Below are 21,954 nucleotides of genomic sequence, written 5' to 3'. Positions count from 1 at the left end.
GCTGAGGTGCTTCACGCTCTCCCGAAAGCCACCAAGAGGCCGCCACACCGCCTGGAATCATTAAAACATTAGAAGGATGCTGGATATCGTGTAGGACCGCATAGGGACTTAATCTTTTTCGCATCCTTTGATCGTTACGTCTTCCCCTCTCACTCCTTTTCATCCAACACTCTCTCTCCTCTATTTCGACCTGGCCTTAAATATTATCGCTGTTCCACCTCGTAAAAGTTAGGAGGAAGCTGGATAAAGTGTAGGACCGCAGAGGAACACGATCTTATTCGCTTCGTTTGATCTTGATGTCTTCCTCTCTCTCTCACTTCCATTCGTTCAACACTGATTATTTTCCTCCATTTCGACCTCGGTCTCTATTTTATCTTTTCCTTTCGCTCTCTAGCCGCCATTCCGCCTCGTTTCTGCTTCCCTTTCCATCTCTTCTCCTTCTCCTCCCTCTCACTCCCTTTTATTCATCATTCTTCTTCTTCCTTCATTTCGACCTTTATGTTCCTCTCCCATACTCTCTCCTGGTCTCTATTCCGCCTCGTTCCCCTCTTTCTTCCTCTCTCTCATCCTTCCCTTCCTCCTCCCAGCCCTGCCTTCCCTTGCCCACGTCTTCACCCACCACCCGCCGTCTCCTTCTCCTCCTAGCCTCCCCTTTCCTTGCCCTCGTCTTTACCTCCTCCGCCCGCCGCCTTCTCCTCCTCCTTCTCCCCCCAGCCTTCCCTTTCCTGGCCCACGTTTTCACCCACCGCCCGCTGCCCTCTCCAGACACTCAGGGCCACGGGGAGGAGACACTTCACGCCCTCTTCTTCAGCGGAGAGAAACGAGCCATAACCCATCCCTCCTCCCCTTCTCTGTCTCTCTCTATGTCTCTCTCTCCCTCACTTACTATCTTTCTAATTATCTATTTATGTTTAATGATGGCATTGTAGTCATGCATTAATATAATTTTTTTTCAACACGTGTAGTTTTGTTTTGCTTTTCATCATTATTATCATCAATCATCATCATCTTCATCTGCGTGTGCTGCTCCTCTTTTTCCATTTTCTGTTCCTGTCCTTTGCATTCCTCCTTTTCTTCCTCCTCTTCTCCTCTCCTCTTCTCTATCTCTCTCTGTCTCGTTCTCCCTCTCATCTTCTCTTATCTTTTCTTCCTCCTCCTTGCTCTCCTTAATACTTAATTACACCACAACCGCTTCCAACTCATCAGCCGCACAGATTAAAAGTGTCCTCTCGACAATTCATGAGACCACTAAAGCAGAAAACCTCGTTAGGGCTCGACATTCTCTCTTTTACCGTGTTACCCATTGCTTTCTCCTCCTCCTCCTCCTCCTCCTCCAACACTAATTCCTTCCCTGTCACATAATTAGTCTTTCAGGTCATTAGGTCATTACAGCACGTACGTCACCCTTATAAGCCAACATGCTCTCAGTTATCTATGCTTTCATGCTCTCTGATCCTCCTCCTACTTCTGCAATTCCATCCTCACCTTCAACGGCCTTTAAGTAGCCATTCTGGTCCTTGTCAACACTCACATCCCATTATGACCCTGAAATGTGCCCTGGATAGCCCGTCATGCCCCCCCCCCCCCAACGGACCACGGATGTGTGTCCCTCCTCGTCCTCCTCCTCCTATTTTTCCTTCTTCCACCATCACCTCCTCCTTTTCCATCTTCTCCCCCTCCTTCACCACCTCCCTTTCCTCCTCCAACTCCTATCCTCCTCCTCCAACTCCTATCCTCCTCCTCCAACTCCTATCCTTCTCCTCCAACTCCTATCCTTCTCCTCCAACTCCTATCCTCCTCCTCCTCTTCTTCCTCCTCCTCCTCCTCTTCTTCCTCCTCCTGCTCCTCCTCCTCCAACTCCGATCCTCCTCCTCTAACTCCTATCCTCCTCCTCCTCCTCCTCCTCTCCTCGTTCTCGTCATTCTTCGGGGCTTCACAGTTTCCCGGAAGCCGCAAGTGTCTGCATGATGGAGATTTGCGAGGCATGTCAACCCCCGCTCCGGCTCTCGTGCGGCTCCAGTTTCATCATCATCAGATTTAAATGCATGGAATCGTCCGGGACCGAGCTGAGTCAGTGGCAGGGAAAGTGTAATTGTATCATTCATATCGAAGAAGCGCAGGGGAGGAGGTTTTCATGTGTGACTTCGCTTGATTTAGCAGACAGACAGACAGACAGTTGGTGAAGGAGATGGTAATAGTGATGGTGATGGTGAGGGGAAAGGGATTGACTTTTTGTATTTATTAACCCATTTACTTCCCCTACCTCCCACGCCTTACCTTACCTATGCCTAACTTCTCCCCCAACTGCATTCCATCTTTCCCTTCCTTCCATTCTCCCCCTCCCCTCCCCAACACCCTCCCCCTCCCGTATTCAAACTGTTCACGAGGGGCAACAGAATACACACCTAACTTGTCTCTGAAATACTGAAGCTTGCAAAGTTAAAGAAAAACAATAGTGTAACAGATTTAAAGCATCAAGTTTCATGTAAAAAGCAACTGATGGGAGCAGAGGTAAATAAGTAATATGATATAGGTGAGGAAATATGTAGTGGTGGCAGGCAGGACGGGGAACACATGTAGCGACTCTTTTTTTTCCTATTTACAGGCAGGTGTTAATATCAGGTGTAATGGTGGTGTATCATCCAGGTAATGCTCCTCTACGGTTTACTCTCTCTATATATATATGTGTGCGGTCGATTGTCCATGTGTTTATCTATCTGTTAGCATGTCTGTTCGTCTATTCGTGTCTGTCTTTCTGCGGGATGTGAGTAACGAGCGAGGGAGCGAGAGAAGAGATCGCTCGAGAGTGTGATGCTAGCGCCCAATCGTCGATGGAATCTCACTCTTGTTAAGTGATGGGTGAGTCTCGAGGTGCCTTTGGTGCGTTGCGTAGAAAGGAAAGTACAAAGGGCGAGAGGGATTCTTGGGGAGATGACGGTGGTGTGTAAAATAGAATAGTAAAGTTTGGGACATAGTCTACAGATACGCGTGACCTCATTGCTCATATCCAGAGGTATGGGCCGAGGAATATTACGAAACAGAAAGGAAGCTTTTGAAAACATGGAAAGAGAAAGAGGGAGAGAGAGAGAGACAGGTAGAAACACAGTAGGAAAGGAACGCCAGGGAAAAGGAAAGGAGAATAAATTGTAGGCACGGAGTGGAGGAAGGAAGGAAGGAAGGAAGGAGGGAGGGAGGAGAGACAGAGCTAGCAGAATGAGGAGGGCCGAGTAATGGACGAGGAAAACTATTGTAATTTTTGGAAGTCAGTGACGAAGGAGGTTTCGGAACACAGTGTATTCGTGGTCGAACCCGAGAGAGGCAGAGCTGCTGCGTCTCGCCTATTGCTGCTGGGGGGGAGGAGGGGAGGAGAGGAGAGGAGAGTGGAAAAGACAAGGAAGGAATTGCCACCTGTTAAACTGTCACACTACAGAGGGAGGAAAACACTGTGAGGGAGAGGGACTGCACACTTACGCGTCTTCTCCCTTCTTTCAGGCCAGGGAGCAGCGAGCACATTTCTCAGCCGCTGGCCCGAGGCGGCGCGCGGCTCGTCTTCCCGTCCACAGCAGCCAGAGGTGAGTGTTTGTCTGTTTGGGTGTGGGGGGGTGAGTAGATGGCTGGGTGTCGGCCCGTGGTGACTTGCGTATCTTTCCAGCCTCAGCTGGCAGGGGTGAGTTTTCGGCCGCCACTTGTTGTAAGATTTTTCGTGTGTATTGTTGCTCTTTTTTTTTTTAACTTGTATATAATTCTGTGTGTGTGTGTGTGTGTGTGTGTGTGTGTGTGTGTGTGTGTGTGTCGTAAAACAAGAAGATAAGTCAAACTCAGTCATTGAGTATTCATGTTTATTCTCCACTTGGTCGGTATGATAACTGTATGATAATGTTTTTTATATATATATATATATATATATATATATATATATATATATATATATATATATATATATATATATATATATATATAAACACCATCATCGTCGTGGTCAGCCTGCATCGTTCCAAAACAAACGTTTCCTGTCGTTTCTGTCGCGTCTATAATTTTCAGTTTCGATACACACTCTCCATTTACTTTTAAAATCATCACGCCCTTTGGTGAACGACTTTCTTCTGGATTTTTTTATATCAGTCATTTCCAAGTGTTACACTTTTTGTCTATCTGTCGTTCCCTCATACACCATTTGCATTTCTCGATTCCATTTGCCTGTATTATCTCGTCTACTTTCGTCTTTTCTTATCCATTATAGTGATTTCAAGCATTGATCTCTCTATAAGGACTTCTCAGTTTCTGTTCCAGAGCCTTGGTCAATTGCCAAGTGTTTGATTCATTCCGCATGACTAAACGCATTTCACTTCAAGCACAACAGTCGAGAGCCTCTCAGTATGTTTCACTGCCTTCCTTCCTCCGCTTTGCTTACCTTTGTTTTACACTCCAGCCCAGTGTTTTCCAGCTTACCTTAAACAGTTCAGATAATATGATGCCGCCCTGCCTAACTTCCTGTGACTATTCCCGTATAAGTTTGAAGTCGTTACTCCTTATTTGTATATGTCTTCAAGAATTCTACATATTTCCCTTTCACTTTTTTTGCAAATCTTATTCAGTATCGCCGCAGTTTCTATTCAGGCAAAGGTCCTTGCGTAGTCAATTAATGCCAAACAAGTCGGTTTTCTTTACTTACTTGCATCTTCGTTAAAATGTTTGACCGTCATTAAGCACTCTTTGTTCTTTATCAAGCCTCGTCACTTCACTGACTTTTGCAACATCTCACTTGATATTTGGCAGCTCCTTCACGAGTACAAATAAAGCTTCCATTCTTAAAGTTCTTTTATTTTAGGTGCAAAGGTTCAGTAACCAATGATTGTCTGGTTCAATACTCAGGATATATGTAGCACTCCTTGCTCCGGAACGACCCTGATATATATGCTGTATGTATAAACGCAAGGCAGGATGGGGTCCGTTTGCTCAGTGGCTAAGGGTGGATGCGTGATGGAAGGGACACAGACACACGAACACTGATAAGTCGCTATGAGGGGAAAGGCACGACGGTGATCTGGCGGCGAAGGTCCGCGCAGTGGACCTTCAGAGGCACCACAGGGCGCCGAGTTAGCGTTCTTTTGTAAATTGATTGATCTGGAGGGATGCGTTGAGCGGCTCCTTCACAACCCTGCACGAGAATTCCACCGAGCACGCCACGCTGCACACTGTCACGTGTCGCCTCGCTTTATTCTCACTCACACTTCGAAGTACTGGTACCGCTCCGTGGATGCATCCCCCCCTGGACTCTGTCGTCACACGGAGGAGTCGCTCTTCCTGAGTAGCGGTGTGCTTGGGGCGTCCTCCTCGAAGTTTACAGGACTAGCGAAAGACACGCGCTTTTTATCCGGGGCGACGTACTGCCTCGGCGGTGGCCCGACCACCTCTGTTTCCAGGAAAGTAAGCTGAGGCAAGTTGACAATGGAGGCACAGCGACTCTGGAGGGCGGCGGGGGCAAGGGGGTTCCTCCGCGGCAGAGTGGCAGACATGGAGGGGTCCTGCAGACAGGGGTGGTGGTGGAGGAGGTGGTGGTGGTGGTGGTGGACGGGATGGTGCCTCTGATGCTGCCCTGAAAAGTCACTCCGCTGGCCGCACGGCGCCGCTCCCACCCCGCTGTACTTGGGGCTGCTCACCTGGGGATGGAGGACACACCGTACCTTGCATGGTGCAGCACAAGACCAAGGAAACAAATATGGGTTATCGATCAGTAGCTATACAGTAGCTATGCGCTGGTCCAGGCCTAAACCCAGGCCCAAACCCAAGCCCATGCCGTATAAATGAGAGCAGAACTAACCGTGGAGGGCAGGGCCGTGTAGGAGTAGTGGTGTGCCGGCAGAAGGGTCGCAGCGGGCGCCGCCTCCATCTCACAGCCGCGGCAAGATCCCTGCAGCGGGATGACGTCCGGGTCCGGGTCGCTCTCTGCCTCCACCTGGGGAGGGGGAGACAGGGCGTGCTTGAGGAGAATGAAGTCACTAAGAAACACTCGTTTAGATCTCTGCAGCTGTGACTCCAAGTAGGATGGCTTGCTAGTGTGAAGGGCAGAGGAGTAAACATATAGTATCATTCTATTTATACAATGAACTTGGTGGACTGTAACATTCTTCTGACACGACAGACCACAAGAAGAACAACAACAAAATATAAAAATTCTTACTGCTTTAAAGCTCTCTTGAGGGTCATTTGTGATTGTCTCAACTCGATTTATTTTCAGACAGACAGAAAATAGATACACAGACAGATAGACAGACAGACAGAAAGACAGGCACACAGATAGATAGATTGTTAGAAGGTAAAGGGAAAAAGAAAGACAAGAGCGAAAGAGCAATAAAATACTACATATAATTGGTCCGCTCGTCACATCTAATTGCTCCCCGGCCATTGTACGCTAAAAAAAACAGTACCTTCCATTTTATCTCTTGTTTCATCTATGTGGCATCATCCATCGTTACTTGTGCTGCCCGCTGTTCGCCTGTTCCGTCTATCTGTCTGTCTGCATTCCTTTGTTAGAGTGAACATGCATTTGATTTTTTTTTTTTTGTGTGTGTGTGTGTGTCATTGTATATGGATTTATGTTTGTGTCCGTCTACATGCCTAACGATCTGCCTGCCTGTGTGTGTCTGTCTGCAATCCTCCGCGTGCCTTCGTGTCCGTCTGTGTCTGGCAGGGACATTCTGCTGTGCCCGAGGTGCCGCCCTTTGATCCGCTCACCTTTGTTCTCAGCGCCCCGCCGCACGTCCCTCCCTACTCCGCCCCGCCCATGCTTGCCCAAGTAAATAAGCACACACACACACACACACACACACACACACACACACACACTTTCTCTCACACCGCTCCGGTAGCTCAATCGGTTAGAGCGCCGCGCTGCAAGGCTTCACGGCCAAGCAGGCAGCCCCGCTCAGGCCGGATTCTTTCCGTTGACTAGGAGTGGTTACTGTCCCCCCCTTGAGCACGGGGGATGATGTGTGTGGTGTGTGAGGTCCTGGCAGTACCCAGAGATCGACAATAATGAGCACTTGCTCACGTCGTGAGGGTACCTTCTGGGGAAAGCGAGTCCAACTCGTGATCAACCCGTGGTTAATTACACACACACACACACACACACACACACACACACACACACACACACGTACACATGCATACAAACCTGCACGTCGCGTTCCAGGCAGGTGGTGTGGTGGTCGGGGCTGGCCGGCACGGAGTCAGGGCCACATCTCGTCTCCGCATCACCTCCGGAATGCAGTTGACTCTCTGACAAGAGGCGGGACGGGAGGAGCCTCTTCCGGCGGAGGGTGAGCAGCAGCAGAAGCAGGAGCAGGAGGAGCAGCAGCCCGGAGCCCGCCCCCAGTACGCCCAAAATAAAGCTCGGCAGCTCCACTGTGTTGAGGCCGGAGCTCCCGCTGTCACCACCTCCGCCGCCGCTGCTGCTCGTGCCGCCGCCACCGCCGCCAGCTATCGTCTGTCCCCCGTCTCGGACCTCCGCCTCCAGGGGTCCGTCTGTCGATGCGGCGCCCAGTTAAATTTAGGTTTGGTCTCCCGCGACGAGCATCTCAGCAAAAGAATTGATTTTTTATATGACTTTTCATGTACATCGCTTAAGTGGATATACTGCAGTCTTTTCCCTGACACTTGCCGCGGGAACCTGGGCCAGTGTCGTGTTGTTTGAGCTTTACTCACCGTGTAGGTGGTAGACTGAACCGTTTGGCGCGCTGGTGAGAGTGAGGTGGGCGGCAGTGCTGCGGCCCCGCTCGTTCAGCGCCCGCACCTCCACCTGGTACTGGCGCCCCTCCTTTAGACCCCCCACCTGCCGCGTGGTTTGGATTGTTAATTGAAGCTTTTATCTTTATAATAAAACGTTAATGGAAGAATGAAAGCCATGATAGGAACACTGAATGAATATACGTTGCATAATTCACATGATTTTTACTATGTGCTGTTGTAGTGCAAGCTTTGCGAGTCAGAAATGAAAAACCAAGTGGCCAACATTGCAGGGATATAAAGAAAAGGCTCGTTTCTTTGCGCGGCAGCACGCCGGAGCAGGGTGTGGCAGCGTAACCCACCAGGAAATCCGGTGCCGAGTCTGCCGTCAGGTTTAGGACGTGGAGGCTGCCCTGGAGGCTGGCGCGCAGCGTGAAGGTCTGCTGCAGGCCGCCGCTGCCCCCCGCCGCGCACCGCACCCGCACCGACGTCCTCGTGCCGTCAAACACCGAGCAGTTCCCCGGCGGTTCAGGCTTGCCTTCAACGGTTAGGAAAGAGTCGTGAAAGCCTGCGTAAAACACTTAATGATATATATATATATATATATATATATATATATATATATATATATATATATATATATATATATATATATATATATATACACGACATATTTTTCCCCCGATGGTGGTACCATCTGACCCAATGACGCAACACAATGACAAGCCCACCAAGTAACCCACTGACTGACCCAATAGCTCACTTTTGGGGCTCCTATAACCCACCTAACGACCTACCAAATAACTCGCTCAATAACCCTCTTGAGTAAATCACTGACTGACACCCACAAACTCACCCATGCACTAACTATCCTACTGACAAACTTACTGCCTGGCCCATTAACCCAGTGATTGCCGCATACACCAACCTGCAGGAACAATATGGAAGACGCACGGCTCCCTCTGGTTGCCTATGTCATTGGTGGACCAGCAGAGCAGCGTCCCGTAGTCCAGCTCCGTCATGGGCGTATAGGTGATGACGCTGTGGCCGCTGGAGGTGCTGAAGTGGCTGCCGGGGACGTCTATCGTGTCGGCCGTGTTGTTGAACGTCCAGCGGAAGGAATGCTGCTCGGGGTTGGCGTCCACGGTGCAGCTCACTTCGGCGTCCTCGTAGCGGCCCACGGCGTAGGTGGTGACCTGCCCCGGCGAGCACACGGGGGCGTCTGAAGGAGGGATGGGCGAGGCTCGGCATGATCGGTTGAAGATGTGACACTATTTCCTTATCGAGTTTAATTTATATCGAGTAATGGAAGAGGCTCTGCGTGATTGGTCAGAATATTCAGGTTCATTTTTCACGCTGCATATTATTATTCATGGAAGATAGCTTAATTAAGGTAATTGCGCTGCTGCCACCGATGCTGTCTATCTTTCGTTAATGAAGCCAAACGTTAAGCGAAGATAGATAGATGGATAGATAGAGAGAGAGAGTCAGTCAGTCAGTCAGTCAGTCAGCCAGCCAATCACAGCCTCCAGACACCGCTGTCGTGACTTACACTTGACGTCCAGCGTGAGGGTGTTGGAGGTCCCGCGGCCCACGGCGTTGCGGGCGTGGCAGGCGTAGTGGCCGGCCTGGGCGCGCGCCACCTGCTGCATCACGAGGCTCTGGTTGCTGATGATCACGCCAGCAGACACGTTGTGCACCAGCTGATGTGTCTGTGGACCCAAGGTTATAGGAGGCGAAATGGGGATTGTAAAAGTGATTGGAAGTGTATAAGGAAAGGGGTTCATAAGGAAGGAGTTTAAAAAGTGATTAGGAGTTTATAAAGTGATTGGAAGTTCGTAAAGTGATTGGGTGGACGTAAAGTGATGATTGGAAGTATATAAAGGGATGGGTTTGCAGTATGTAAAAGGAATTGGTAGTTCGTAAAGTGACTGGGAGTACGTAAAGGGTTCGGTAGTACGTAAAGTGATTGGGAGTGAGTACGTAAAGGGATTGGGAGTACGTGCAGGGATTGGGCGTTCGTAAAGGGATTGGTGTATAAAGTGTATAAAGCGATTGTGTGCTAACCTTAATTCTAAGTACCATATTTAGACCAAAGTAAATAATGTATAATTGACATTGCCACTACAGGAATCGGATGTCTGAGTGTGTTCCTCGCGTTCTGGCTTACATTGTGGCTCCAGGAGACGACGGTGGCGCGCGGGTTGGCCTTGATGGAGCACTCGAAGTACACGTCGTCGCCCTCCTTGATGATGTGGGCGTTGAGGGAAGACCCGAACCTGGCCGTGGCCTTGGGGATGTCTGGGCAGGGAAGAAATGCACGAAGGAAGTCAGACAAACCAAGCACCACCTGTCTTCCGCTGAGCTCCTTTTTTACCATACATTTTTCATCACCATAAAAGGATTGTAAAGGCCTAAGCAGCAGGCGATAAAAAAGGGAAAGAGACCAAAATGTACCCATCTGTTTAGTGCCTTATATAAAAAGTCGCAAGTAAAGGACGCTAGAAGTTTAAATATTTGATCAGGAACAAAGACTCCAATTTTCAAAGGTACTTCTTCCACCCCCCACCCCCCCCTCCCCTCCCCCACCACCCCTCCGTGAAGTCTATGTGGCGTGGCTAACCCTGGAACGGAGGAGGAAGGGAGGAAGGAGAAGGACCGGGACAGGGACAAGGACACACTGACTCGCCGCGCCGTCCATCCCGACACTCCATTCCTCGGTGGCGTTAAGAGGCGCCGTAACTCAAAGCGGCAATTGGCGCAGTCCACCCCCTGGATTTAGTGCTGGCTGCCTTGTGCTACCCGGCCCCCGATGTGACACTCCATTACTGTTTGTTTTCACTTATGAGCGGGATAGAGAGAGAGAGAGAGCATACGGACAGACAGACAGACAGACAAACAGACAGACAGACAAAGAAAGAGGAGTACAGACAAACATACAGACATACAAACGGACCAACAGATAGACAGACAGACAGACAGAGAGACAGACAGACTATAAGGGTCAGTTAGTTGTTTATATTTAGGTCAATGAGGTCTTTATTGATCAGCGACTTATATTTGTTTTTTCAGGGTTTTATTTTATTATGGCAGATTTAATTAACTTCTCTAATCTGTTTGTTTCTGAGTGATTGTATATTTAATTGTGTGTGTGTGTGTGTGTGTGTGTGTGTGTGTGTGTGTGTGTGTGTGTGTGTGTGTGCGTGTGATATTGTACAAGATATACATTAAGTGCCGCCTCGAGGTAATGTTCTCGCTTTCTTAATTACTGCGCTTGATGGAGTGTGAGGAGTGAGGCTGTAAATTAATACTCGGGAGTAGTGAACGTTCGGATGAGAGGGAAGGGGGTGGGGAAGGGGTGAGGGAAGATGGGGGCAAGGTGGAAGGGGGTAGGGGAGGACAGGTGGGTGGGGAAGAGGAAAACGTGTGGGGGAGAGTGATAGAGGTGTGGAAGGAGGGCGAAAGGGAGAGGATGACTTAAGGGGGAAGGGGAGGAAGAGAAGATAGGAGAAGGGGAAGGGGAAGTCGTGTGTGGAAGGAGGAGGAGGTGGGGAAAGGGGGTTGAGGGTGGTGGGGGAGAGGGAGAGGGAGGGGGAATGGGACAAGCTATGGTCAACTTCATTTGTTGGTCTAGGTATCATCTGCTTCTGTGTCCCTCAGTGAATAGGTACCTTGGAAATCAAAGAAGGAAAACCAGGAGAAAAAAGAATCTTGCAAATGACGAAGGAACGAAGATAATAGGAAAATGTAGAAAAAATAAGACAAATAGTAATATAGTTGGAGATGAAAGAGAGATTAGTAAGGAAAAGGGAAAGGGAAGCGAAAAGAAGAGAAAAAATAATAAATAGTAGGAAGAGGAGACCAAAAGGAACAAATTTAAAAGAAAGAACAGAGGAGGACCGAACTGGAGAAAGACGAAAAGGAGAAAGAGAAGGAGGAGGAGGAAAACGAGAGGAAGAACGAGGAGCAGGACATGTATAAGGGAGGAGGAAGGATCTGTTGACAAGACGTGAGGGAAGGGAAGCGAAGGGAGGGTTAGAGAGGCAAGGCTGCGGAAGGGGATGTAGTCGAAGGAAGGGCAAACTAGACTGAACTGAAGACAAGATAGACTCATAGATAAGGGAAGTGAAGGCGAGGGACGGAAAAGAAAAAAAAAGTGTTGGTTCACCTTTCAACACACACACACACACACACACACACACACACACACACACACACCTTTGATAGTTTGTGTGTAAAAGTTACCAAAACAATTCAGTCGAGAATATCAGACTTTTTTATTCAGATTCCAGGCGTCGAGAGAGAGAGAGAGAGAGAGAGAGAGAGAGAGAGAGAGAGAGAGAGAGAGAGAGAGAGAGAGAGAGAGAGAGAGAGAGAGAGAGAGAGAGAGAGAGAGAGAGAGAGAGAGAGAGAGAGAGAGAATGATTGACAGTTACTCATTTACACGACAAATGCTACAGAAAATGGAACAAATATCAAATGTTCGTATATTACTTTCCAGAGAAATAGAAACAGTCGACACATTTAAACATATATTATTTAAAAACATCTTTGTAACTACCTATCTATTTTTATTTGTAGTTTTCTCGAAGCGTATGTTTTCTCTGCCGAAAGTTTTGAACTCTTGAGATAATTTCCTATTTCAAGTCATTATTTGAGAAAGTGTTCATCACCACAATAGCGAAACCATTTTAGCGAGTCCGTTGAGGCGTTATCTCCAGCGGGTACCTTCCTCCTCTCTGCTCTGCCGTACAGTCCCAACACCTATCTCTTCCTCTCATATTTTACCTATAGTTGACATATGAGGGGAAAAAAATAGGTGTTGGGAGTGTGTGGCAGAGCGGAGGGGAGGAAAGGACCCGAGGGAACCAACACCTCAACGGACTTGCTAGGAAGGTGTCTGCGCTCCGTCACTGATGTAATTAACCTCTCCTCTGGCCACTCCTTTTTTTTTATCGGAGCAGCGTTTAGCGGGCTTATCTTTGTTGTTGTTGTTCTTGTTTTTTGCCTTTGAACTGCCTCCCTTGCTGTAAAAATAAAAAATAAAAACTCGGACTCTCACGTTTAGGCCTTCCTTTACACACGCCGCCCCGCCTCACCAGCCTTTTTTTCTTAGCTCCTTCAGCACATGTTCCTGACACACGGCAACCGCTCCCACTCCTCTACTCTTCCCCTTTCATCACAGGCCCATATGAAGTTGAGTTAAGAAATTGGCTGCGGTTTCCCGGGATACTAGAGCGGGGGTGTTCTTTTTTTTTGTCGTAGGTTAATATAAAAATTTGAAAACTTTCCCTTTTTAACTTTCAGAGCTGCGTGGCGGAGCGGAAGATTCAATGGCGTCCTGGTTACGAAGGCTGCCGATAGATGTCTCTGACGTAACACCCGGCTGGGGTAGGATTGCCTCTCACCTTCAGCACGAGATACAAAGAAAACTGGACTGCTTAACTGCTATTTGAAGACCACATTGACAGAGAAAAAGTGAAATGGGTTCCGTATGAGTTCTGGAAAAAAAAGGGAAAAGCAGCGGACAACCACCCAAGAAAAGGCAAGAGGAAGTAAAAGGGACGCCGTTGCAAGGCTAACTCCACGACCTTAAAGTGAACTGAACTGAACTGAGCGACGCGGACCAACACACAGGTCAGTCTCACCTTACCACGGCTTTATTATGAATTTAGGTTTGAATGTGGCAGCACGTAGTTATTCCCAGAACGTTAGTAATTTATTTGGCGTGGACAAGGTACAATTTGCTGCGTAGTTACCTGGCTGTCCCACACAAGCTCAGTAGGCAAATGGATATCTGTGTTGTTACCTTCCTCTTCCCACTAACAGCACTCACTGATAGTATGCAGTGCCACGTCCTCTACCCAGGGGGAAATGCTTACCCAGTCTTTGTGTAGCGGGGAAGGAAGGGGGAAAGATGAATAAGAAAAACCACAAATTTATATTAAGGAAGAACAGATCTACGTAGCGAACAGCGACTCACTGACAAACATCTGAGACACGCCAGTCCTCGTCGACGGACCGACTTGGTCGGCTGACTCGACTCGGCTCTCGCCAGCCGATAGAGTTGGTCTGTCGACATCCTGCTACGGGCCGCCGTTGGCAAAGGCCCGTGTTCCTCCCTTTCAAGGGGGGAGTAAATCTTTAACAACAACTCACAAACATGTGGATTTATCTAAGCGGCTGCCAATGATTTTCCCGTCAACTGAGCGGCGTAGGCAGCCTTCACTGCTCACGTTCTCCCCGATAAGTTTATGAATTTGCTGCTTCTCGTTTCAGATTCATTCGTCAGATATTGCGTTAATAGTTCAGAGCCATTGCCTTCGATGTTAGAAATTGTAATCTAATACTGACTCCGGCGATCTGGTGGTCTAGGTGACCCTGACCCCCCAACAATATTCACAGGATCAGAAAGAAATGCAGACCACAAAGATGTGAAGGTAGAGTCTGATGTTGCATCAAAAAGTCGGACGCCACAAGTCATGGTATTGATTCCGATAGAAATAAAATTTTCCGAACACCAGAAGAAAGTTACGGTTGTAAACCCAGCTATTGATAAAGTTAACTGTTGACGCATACGCAGTAAGCAGTCGCACTACATGATACTGATCCAAATAATGAAAACATAAAAAGTCAGAGGAAAATAGCGTATAAAAGGTTGACATCCTTATCCCTAAACATACAAGGAATATTTAAACTACAGGGAGGATAATACTAGAGAGAGAGAGAGAGAGAGAGAGAGAGAGAGAGAGAGAGAGAGAGAGAGAGAGAGAGAGAGAGAGAGAGAGAGAGAGAGAGAGAGAGAGAGAGAGAGAGAGAGAGAGAGAGAGAGAGAGAGAGAGAGAGAGAGTAAAAAAATAATTATATAAAAAAACAAATCTTCACAAGTACAAAAGAAAACGTACATGACTAGAATACACGCACATGATTTTATACGCACATGGACGGCGACGTACACACACACACACACACACACACACACACACACACACACACACACACACACACAAACACAAACACCTCCCCCACCCCTACACAACCCCCCCTCACACAACCCCCCCCACACCTCCTCTCCACCCCCGCACACACTACATCCCCACACCAAACCAACACAAACAAGAAGGTCGCAGTACTCACAGTGGACAGTCAGGGTGCAGGTGTCCTCCAGGGTGGCGGGCGCGGCGTGCGTCTCGGCCACACACCGCAAGAAAGAGCCGTCGTCCTCGGGGTGCGGGAGAAGCGTCACACTGCTGGTCGTCACGTTCCCGTCGTCTGAGGTCTGGGAGGGCGGGAAGATTTGTGATTAGCGAGGATAGTACGGTGTGTGATGGTAGGTGCGGGAAGGCGGGAAGGAGGTAGAAGCGAGTAGGTAGTAGGTGGGGAGGGATAGCGGAGTGGTATGGGATAAATAAGTTCAAAAGAAATATAAATCGAATGGAGGAAAGAGAGATATGGGGACAAATGGTAGATGGAGATAGATAAAGGAATATTGTAGTAGAAATAAGTGTAAAAAAAATATAGATAAGATAGTGGAGTAGTGTAATACAAATGATGTAAAAAAAGGAAAGGGAGAGATATAGGAACAAATAGATAGACATGTGGAGTTAGATAGATGAATACTGTAGTAGAAATAAGTAAAATAAAAGTGTAGATATGATTAAGTAAAGAGGGAGATAGGGACAAATAGCAGATGGATATAGATAGAGGAATACTGGATCCGAAATAAGTAAAAAAAAAGTGTAGATAAAATGAAGTAGAGAGGAGAGAGATAGAGGCAAAAATAGCTGATATGGAGAGGGAATGAATGTTTGGTGTGGTGTGGAGTGGTGTGGTGTGACCCGGGGTGGCTAGACAAAAATTGGGGTGTAGAAGACGATGAAGTACGTGACCTACCTATAGATGGAAGGAGGAAAGGAGGGAGAGGAGGAAGCATTTAGTGTTGTATGTGTTGTTGTATGTTGTATGTATGTTGTATGTGACATGGTTAGAAGAAAAAGAAGGTTTATGTGAAAAGATTAAAAGAGAAGGATGATTATAAACATTCATGGGAAAATAAGAATATATAGTGTAGTCAGGAGAGTTTGTGTGCACTGCTTGAAAAATAAAGAGGTGTACTAGTTATCATGGGAAGTTAAGAAAATATAAATTAGTCATGGGTTTCGTGAGGAGAGTAATTTTTATTTATTTCTTTTACATTTTCCTTTTTTTCGAAGTCAGGGATGGTGAGAATTTCCAGGATACTCACACTAACCTCCCTGGCAAAAGAGAGAGAGAGAGAGAGAGAGAGAGAGAGAGAGAGAGAGAGAGAGAGAGAGAGAGAGAGAGAGAGAGAGAGAGAGAGAGAGAGAGAGAGAGAGAGAGAGAGAGAGAGAGAGAGAGAGAGAGAGAGAGAGAGAGAGAGAGAGAGAGAGAGAGAGAGAGAAGAAATACTGGCTCGAAAAAGGGAACTGTTCTCTCTCTCTTCTCTCTCGTGTAGCAGCGCCCTCTCTCACCCTCTCTCCCCTCTACGTGAATCTCCTGCAGCAGCGTGTAATCAAGGCGAGCGGGTAAGGCATCAGGAGGGGCAGGTGAACAAGTCCTCGGAATAGAACTTTACCTTATCGACGGCGCGAATGAAATGCTTTAGTGGTGCGGCTTGATGAAATGCTGGCGTGCGGGAAGGATGGATTAACAAGCTCTAAAAATATATTGCTTTATCTTATCGTGGAAGTGAATGTTGTGTTTTTAGAAGGATCAGGTGACGTATTGCGCAGGATTGGTGAAATACAAGGCGTCTAAATATAGCTTTGTTTTTATATTAAGGAAAAGAAGGTGGTATCTATTTGTTATCGTTGAAATGAATGGTGTTTTTAAGGGGAATTCGTGACATATTGCGCAGAATCGGTGACCAAGTGTATCAGAATTTAACTTGTTTTTTTAGTAAGGAAAAGGAGGTGATATATGTGTTATCGTACCCTTGAAATGAAGAGTATGTTTTTAAGGAAAACTCGTGACATATTGCACAGGCTCGGTGAACAAGTGTATCAGAATTTATCTGATTTATTTATTAAGGAAAAGGATGGATGATTTGTGGGAGGTAGTGAGTGGCCAGTGAAATGTTTTAAGATGAACAGATGAGAATTGTTTTATATACTTCATCAGGTTAGGGCGTCGGGAGGGATAGCAGAACAGGACCTCAGAATATTATGTTATCCCCGCGAGGACGTGGACAGAATATTTCAAATGCTTCAGGGTACAACGCCCGGCTGGTGTCTGTGCAGTGTCTTCGTTCGTTGATTATTTTTGCTGTTTCATATTCAATGTGCCTTGTGCTTCCTCCTAATCTAGTTTTCCTTCTCGTCTTCCAGCCTTCAAATCATTCTTTGTTTTCTTTCTCCTCCTCCTCCTCCTCCTCCTCCTCCTTCCTTCTCTTCCTCTATCATCCACATTATTCTTCGTTTTCTTTCTCCTCCTCCTCTTCCTCCTCCTCCTCCTTCCTTCTCGTCTTCCAACCTTCACGTCATTCTTCGTTTTGTTTCTCCTCCTCCTCTTCCTCCTCCTCCTCCTTCCTTCTCGTCCTCCAACCTTCACATCATTCGTCGTTTTCTTTCTCCTCCTTCTCTTCCTCTTCTTCCTCCTCCTCCTCCTTCCTTCTCTTCCTCTATCATCCACATCATTCTTCGTTTTCTTTCTCCTCTTTCTCCTTACTTCTCCTCCTCCTCATCATCATCATCCTCGTCCTCCTCGCTGTGGTCGTCGTCGTCGTCGTCGTCGCCGTCCTCCTCCTCCTCCTCCTCCTCCTCCTCCTCCTCCTTATTGTCCTCGCCTAAAGCTACACTCGATATAAAAGTCGAAGGAAAACGTATCAGAAATATATAAAAAATCATTCTCTCCTGTTTCAGCCGTTCATGTATAACTATATTTTTTTGTAAAGGTGTTTGCTGGCGAGAGTCAAGAACAGATTTAAATTGGGTGATATTTTCCCCCCGGTCTATAGTGTAAAAAAAACTCAGATTGCCTCAGTTTTTCGGGGGACAATAATAGAAATAGGTTATAAAGTTATGAAGCCGGGTGGTGCAGTGTGAAGGGGAATTCCCGCGCGCTCTCCAAACAGCAAAAAGAAACAATCGGGGTGCGAGGCCAATAGGGTCAGAGGAGTTTCTTTTTCTGCTTTTCTTTTCCTTCTCCTTATTTTTTTGCCATCAGCCGATTGTGTTTGGCTATTTGGCCGACTTTTCCCGCTCATTGATTCGTCGTCGCTGCTGCTGTTTTATTTTTTTGTTTTTTTCAGTTTTCAACACACGCTTAATGATGTGTTTTTGTTATGTATTTTCCATAGCATTCACACTATTCGCTCCACCAGACATACGCTTATAAGGAATGCACACGCTCTTGATACTGAGGTCTTGCACAATGCTATATAGGTTAGTAGGTAAAGGGACATGAGGAAGGAGGAGCGGCGAGTAGCGGGCTTTTTTATTATTGTTTCCTTATTTTGTGTGCCCTTGAGCTGTGTCCTTTGTTGTAAAAAAAAAAAAGGAGGTATATACATTAATTTCATACGCACTTTTTTTTTTACATCTAGGGAGGCAGCTGAAAAAGAAAAACAAACGCAGAAACAGGAACAAAAAGACACACTAGACGCTGCTCCCACAAAAGAAAACAAAACAGAGACCAGAAGAGAGCTTAGTTTCGTGTAGAGAGGAGGTGTATATAATAATGTTTAGTATACACCTTACATACAAACATTCACACCCTTCAGTCATACATATGCTTATCTATGACAATAATATGCAGTAATATCACCACACGAATCTTCTCCACACTCATAACAAGACTGACTCCTGTGAAAGTGGCATGAAGGAGACAGGTGGAGGAGAGAAGATCGAGAGGATGACCGAGATTAAGATGGAGGGACGGAATTGAGGGAGATATGAGGCAGCTGGTTCTGGACAAAGTGGATATAGAAGATACTCGCTACAATATACAACTAAAATTAACTTCCAAATCAACAACTAAAACCACAATTAATCACTATAACCTAATAATTAATTCAAGAAGAAAAAGAAAAAGAAAAAGAAGAAGAAGAAGAAGAGGAAGAAGAAGAAGAAGAAGAAGAAGAAGAAGATGAAGAAGAAGAAGAAGAAGAAGAAGAAGAAGAAGAGTGTGTGTGTGTGTGTGTGTGTGTTAAATTATCCCTTAAAACCGCAAGAGGGTACAGTATAGACGGTCGAAAGGGTCACTGTGTCTTCTGTACTAAAACCGTACCATCAGTCGAGCCAACGCGTTCCATAAAAATAATCTCGCCTCACCTCCCATGGCAGGAACACGTCCTATGTGTCGCCCTTCCCTGGACGTCTGCGGCTCCCTGGGCGGACTGCTTACCTGCGCGCTGACCGACAGGCTCCCTTTTCTTCCTCTTTATGTATGAGTGCCGACTCCCCCCGTGAACATGTCGTGGTATACCTGGATAACACACACACACACACACACACACACACACACACACACACACACACACACACACACACACACACACACACACACACACACACACACACACACACACACACACACACACACACACACACACACACACACACACACGCGCACACAGCTAAACATCCATCCACACACACACGAAAAAGCTTTATGTATGTAAGGTCCGTCAAAGATTCGCGTTCACTTGATTCAGAAACGTCACGCAGATGATAACAAAAAGAGGTTCGAAAAAAAAAGAAAAGCCTCAGGCATGTTAGAACCGAGCATAAAGGAAGGAACCTCACGCTGTTACGGACGGCGATGTACCTGGTCCGTTCAGATTCAACTACCTGACATTCCCTCCACCACTTGTACCTTAGCGGTCGACACTGGCCTCTTAATTACCTTACCTTACCTTACCTGTCGCCTCCTGACCCCGTCCCGCCCCGTCACCTGGGATTATTTTCACCTCCGCGGTTAATGAAGAGGACTACAGGAAAGGTTCAGGTTGAGCAGGATTGGATGTGGAGGTAAAAAGGAGGTAAAAAAAAAGTTAATTGGCGTTGTGTAGAAACATTTTTACACTATATGTCGAGAGAGAGAGAGAGAGAGAGAGAGAGAGAGAGAGAGAGAGAGAGAGAGAGAGAGAGAGAGAGAGAGAGAGAGAGAGAGAGAGAGAGAGAGAGAGAGAGAGAGAGCGCATCAAGTATTCTCAAAAGGCTTGCTCCCCGCTGAGGATACAAGGGCGCCGGAAAACTATCGGAAAATATGCAGAAGAAATACACCCGACGATTCTTCATCTCTCGCATCTTTCCTGCCACGTGTTCATATTCTCTTCTTTTTTACCTGTTATTTATTACCTGCATGTTTTATTCCTCGGCTTTTCCCCATTTCGAGATAAAAATTGTGGAGTGGTAAATGTTCCAGGCCCAGATAAAAATGATATATGGAAATGCGTAGTGAGGTGTTGTTATGTTTTATTTCGGGAGCAATGCAAAGGGTTCTACAACGCATCATCACCACCACCACCACCATCATCACCACCGCCACCATCATCACCACCACCACCACCACCACCTACGTAATCCACCTCGCCTCATCAGAACCTTGAACCTTCCAGAGCCAAGGGACTTTCCAGCCTTCCCCTCCCCCCCCCTCCTTTTCTCCCTACGGCCGACGGGGTAACCTTATTAGCCAGCCTCCTGTTTCTCCCTCCCCCTCACCTCAGCCTACTAACTAACACATCCTCCCACTTACTACCACCGTGACCTCTACCACTACGACCAACATCATGTTTACTGCTAACATTACCACCACCATCATGACCACAGCTACCCATACCAATACAAATACCGTCTCTTATCACTAATTTACTACTACTGCAGCTTCTACTACTACTGCTACTACTACTACCACTATTGATACACCACTATTATACTACTACTACTAATAATAATAATAATAATGACACCAAAACAAATATACCAACTATGACCACTACTAACACTACTACCACCGACAGTATCACCACAATCACCCCTCCCACCAATACAACTACCATGTGTGTGTGTGGGTGTGGGTGTGTGGGTGCGTGTGTGTGTTTGCGGCGTCCAGGGATCCAGGCGTGTCAGGTGCAAACGGCCGGCCTCGTGTTTTCCGCGTCTCAGGAGGAACGGCCGCTTCTCAGTCCACTTTTAGCGAAGGAGTCTCAATCTGGCACGCCCGTGAAGCCGCAGGCGCCGAGGGAATGGCGCCACAAAGAACACATTCCGCCCAGTTCATTCAGACGAACTCATTCTTTTCAGTTGATCGTTTTAGAACTCCGAAGAAGCACAACAAACCATCTTAACGCCAGTATACGTCGATTAAGAGTACATTATCGTCTATCCTTCACGTTTGACACCTGCAGGCTGACTCAGAATCACATATATAGACAATGGGTGTTTATATTCTATTCGCACCAGCAAGGAAAGAAAACCAGCAGCCACCAATACCTAAGATTCAATCATTCTCAGCATTCACCAATCAAATTCAGTCTGAGCTACATATAGGGACCGCGACGTGCTTTTTAACTGGGCAATGAGAGGGGAGAAAACGGAAAAGCATATCCTCGAAGTCAACGTAAATAGATAACACACCCACACACTTTACCCACCTCAATGGAAGACTGGAGAACCCGCTGATGGCCGAACCACCAGGTGACGGCCGGGGGAGGGCGTGCACCGGTCACCACGCACAGCACCAGGTACTCGCGGCCGGCGGTGAGGGGCCACGGCTCCGGCGCCTGGATGACCACACTCAGGGGCGGCACTTGAGGGAGACAAGGAGAGGGAGAGAGAGTTAGAAGGGACGAAGAGAGGGAGAGAGAGACAGAGTAGTGAGTAGTGATGGAGAGGAATTTAGGGGGGAAGAAGAGGAAGAGAGAAAGTTTAGTGGTTAGTGCAGGGGAGAAAGCATAGTGATCTGATGACGAGAAGAGAAAGAGAGAGGGAGTTAGAAGGGACGAATAGAAGCAGAGAAAGACAGTGTAGTGACTATTGAAGAAGAGGAAAGAGCTTAGAGATCAGACGGAAGAGGAGATGAGAGGGGTAGTAGAATATGAATTAGAGGTAGACAGGGAAGGTAAATGGTTGGTGATTCAAAAAGGGACGTGAAAGGGAAAAGATTTTGAGATTAGAAGAAGGGACGAAGGAAGGCAGTTGAAGTAGATATTAAATGGAAGTAGAGAAGGGAAAGAAACGTAGGGATAAAATCGAGAGAACAAGGAAG

At 47.1% G+C, this 21,954-nt stretch overlaps 1 protein-coding gene and 1 long non-coding RNA gene across 3 annotated transcripts in view; one reads left to right on the top strand and one right to left on the bottom strand.

Annotated features, from left to right (window-relative positions):
* The window catches only part of LOC126998576 (uncharacterized), a 198,295-nt gene that overhangs the window by 123,977 nt on the left and 52,364 nt on the right, over positions 1-21,954 (top strand). For both annotated transcript variants that reach the window (XR_007752938.1, XR_007752937.1), the window contains exons 4-5: positions 3,493-3,572; positions 13,033-13,362. This is a non-coding gene — a long non-coding RNA (uncharacterized LOC126998576). The remainder of the gene's footprint in view (positions 1-3,492; positions 3,573-13,032; positions 13,363-21,954) is intronic.
* LOC126998575 (hemicentin-1-like) overlaps positions 3,969-21,954 on the bottom strand; it is a 95,364-nt gene continuing 77,378 nt past the window's right edge. The window contains exons 6-15 of the mRNA XM_050860390.1: positions 21,341-21,495; positions 14,863-15,004; positions 9,896-10,026; positions 9,278-9,437; positions 8,654-8,947; positions 8,088-8,263; positions 7,705-7,831; positions 7,175-7,524; positions 5,822-5,956; positions 3,969-5,660 (exon numbers count right to left, since the gene is read on the bottom strand). Of these exons, the coding sequence (XP_050716347.1) occupies positions 5,283-5,660; positions 5,822-5,956; positions 7,175-7,524; positions 7,705-7,831; positions 8,088-8,263; positions 8,654-8,947; positions 9,278-9,437; positions 9,896-10,026; positions 14,863-15,004; positions 21,341-21,495 (2,048 nt within the window). The 3' untranslated portion in view covers positions 3,969-5,282. The remainder of the gene's footprint in view (positions 5,661-5,821; positions 5,957-7,174; positions 7,525-7,704; positions 7,832-8,087; positions 8,264-8,653; positions 8,948-9,277; positions 9,438-9,895; positions 10,027-14,862; positions 15,005-21,340; positions 21,496-21,954) is intronic.

Source organism: Eriocheir sinensis, chromosome 14 (assembly GCF_024679095.1).
Source record: "Eriocheir sinensis breed Jianghai 21 chromosome 14, ASM2467909v1, whole genome shotgun sequence".
In the NCBI taxonomy this organism is placed as follows: Eukaryota; Metazoa; Arthropoda; class Malacostraca; order Decapoda; family Varunidae; genus Eriocheir; species Eriocheir sinensis.
Note: the sequence above shows the minus strand (reverse complement) of the source record. Positions and strands in the feature narration are given on the sequence as shown.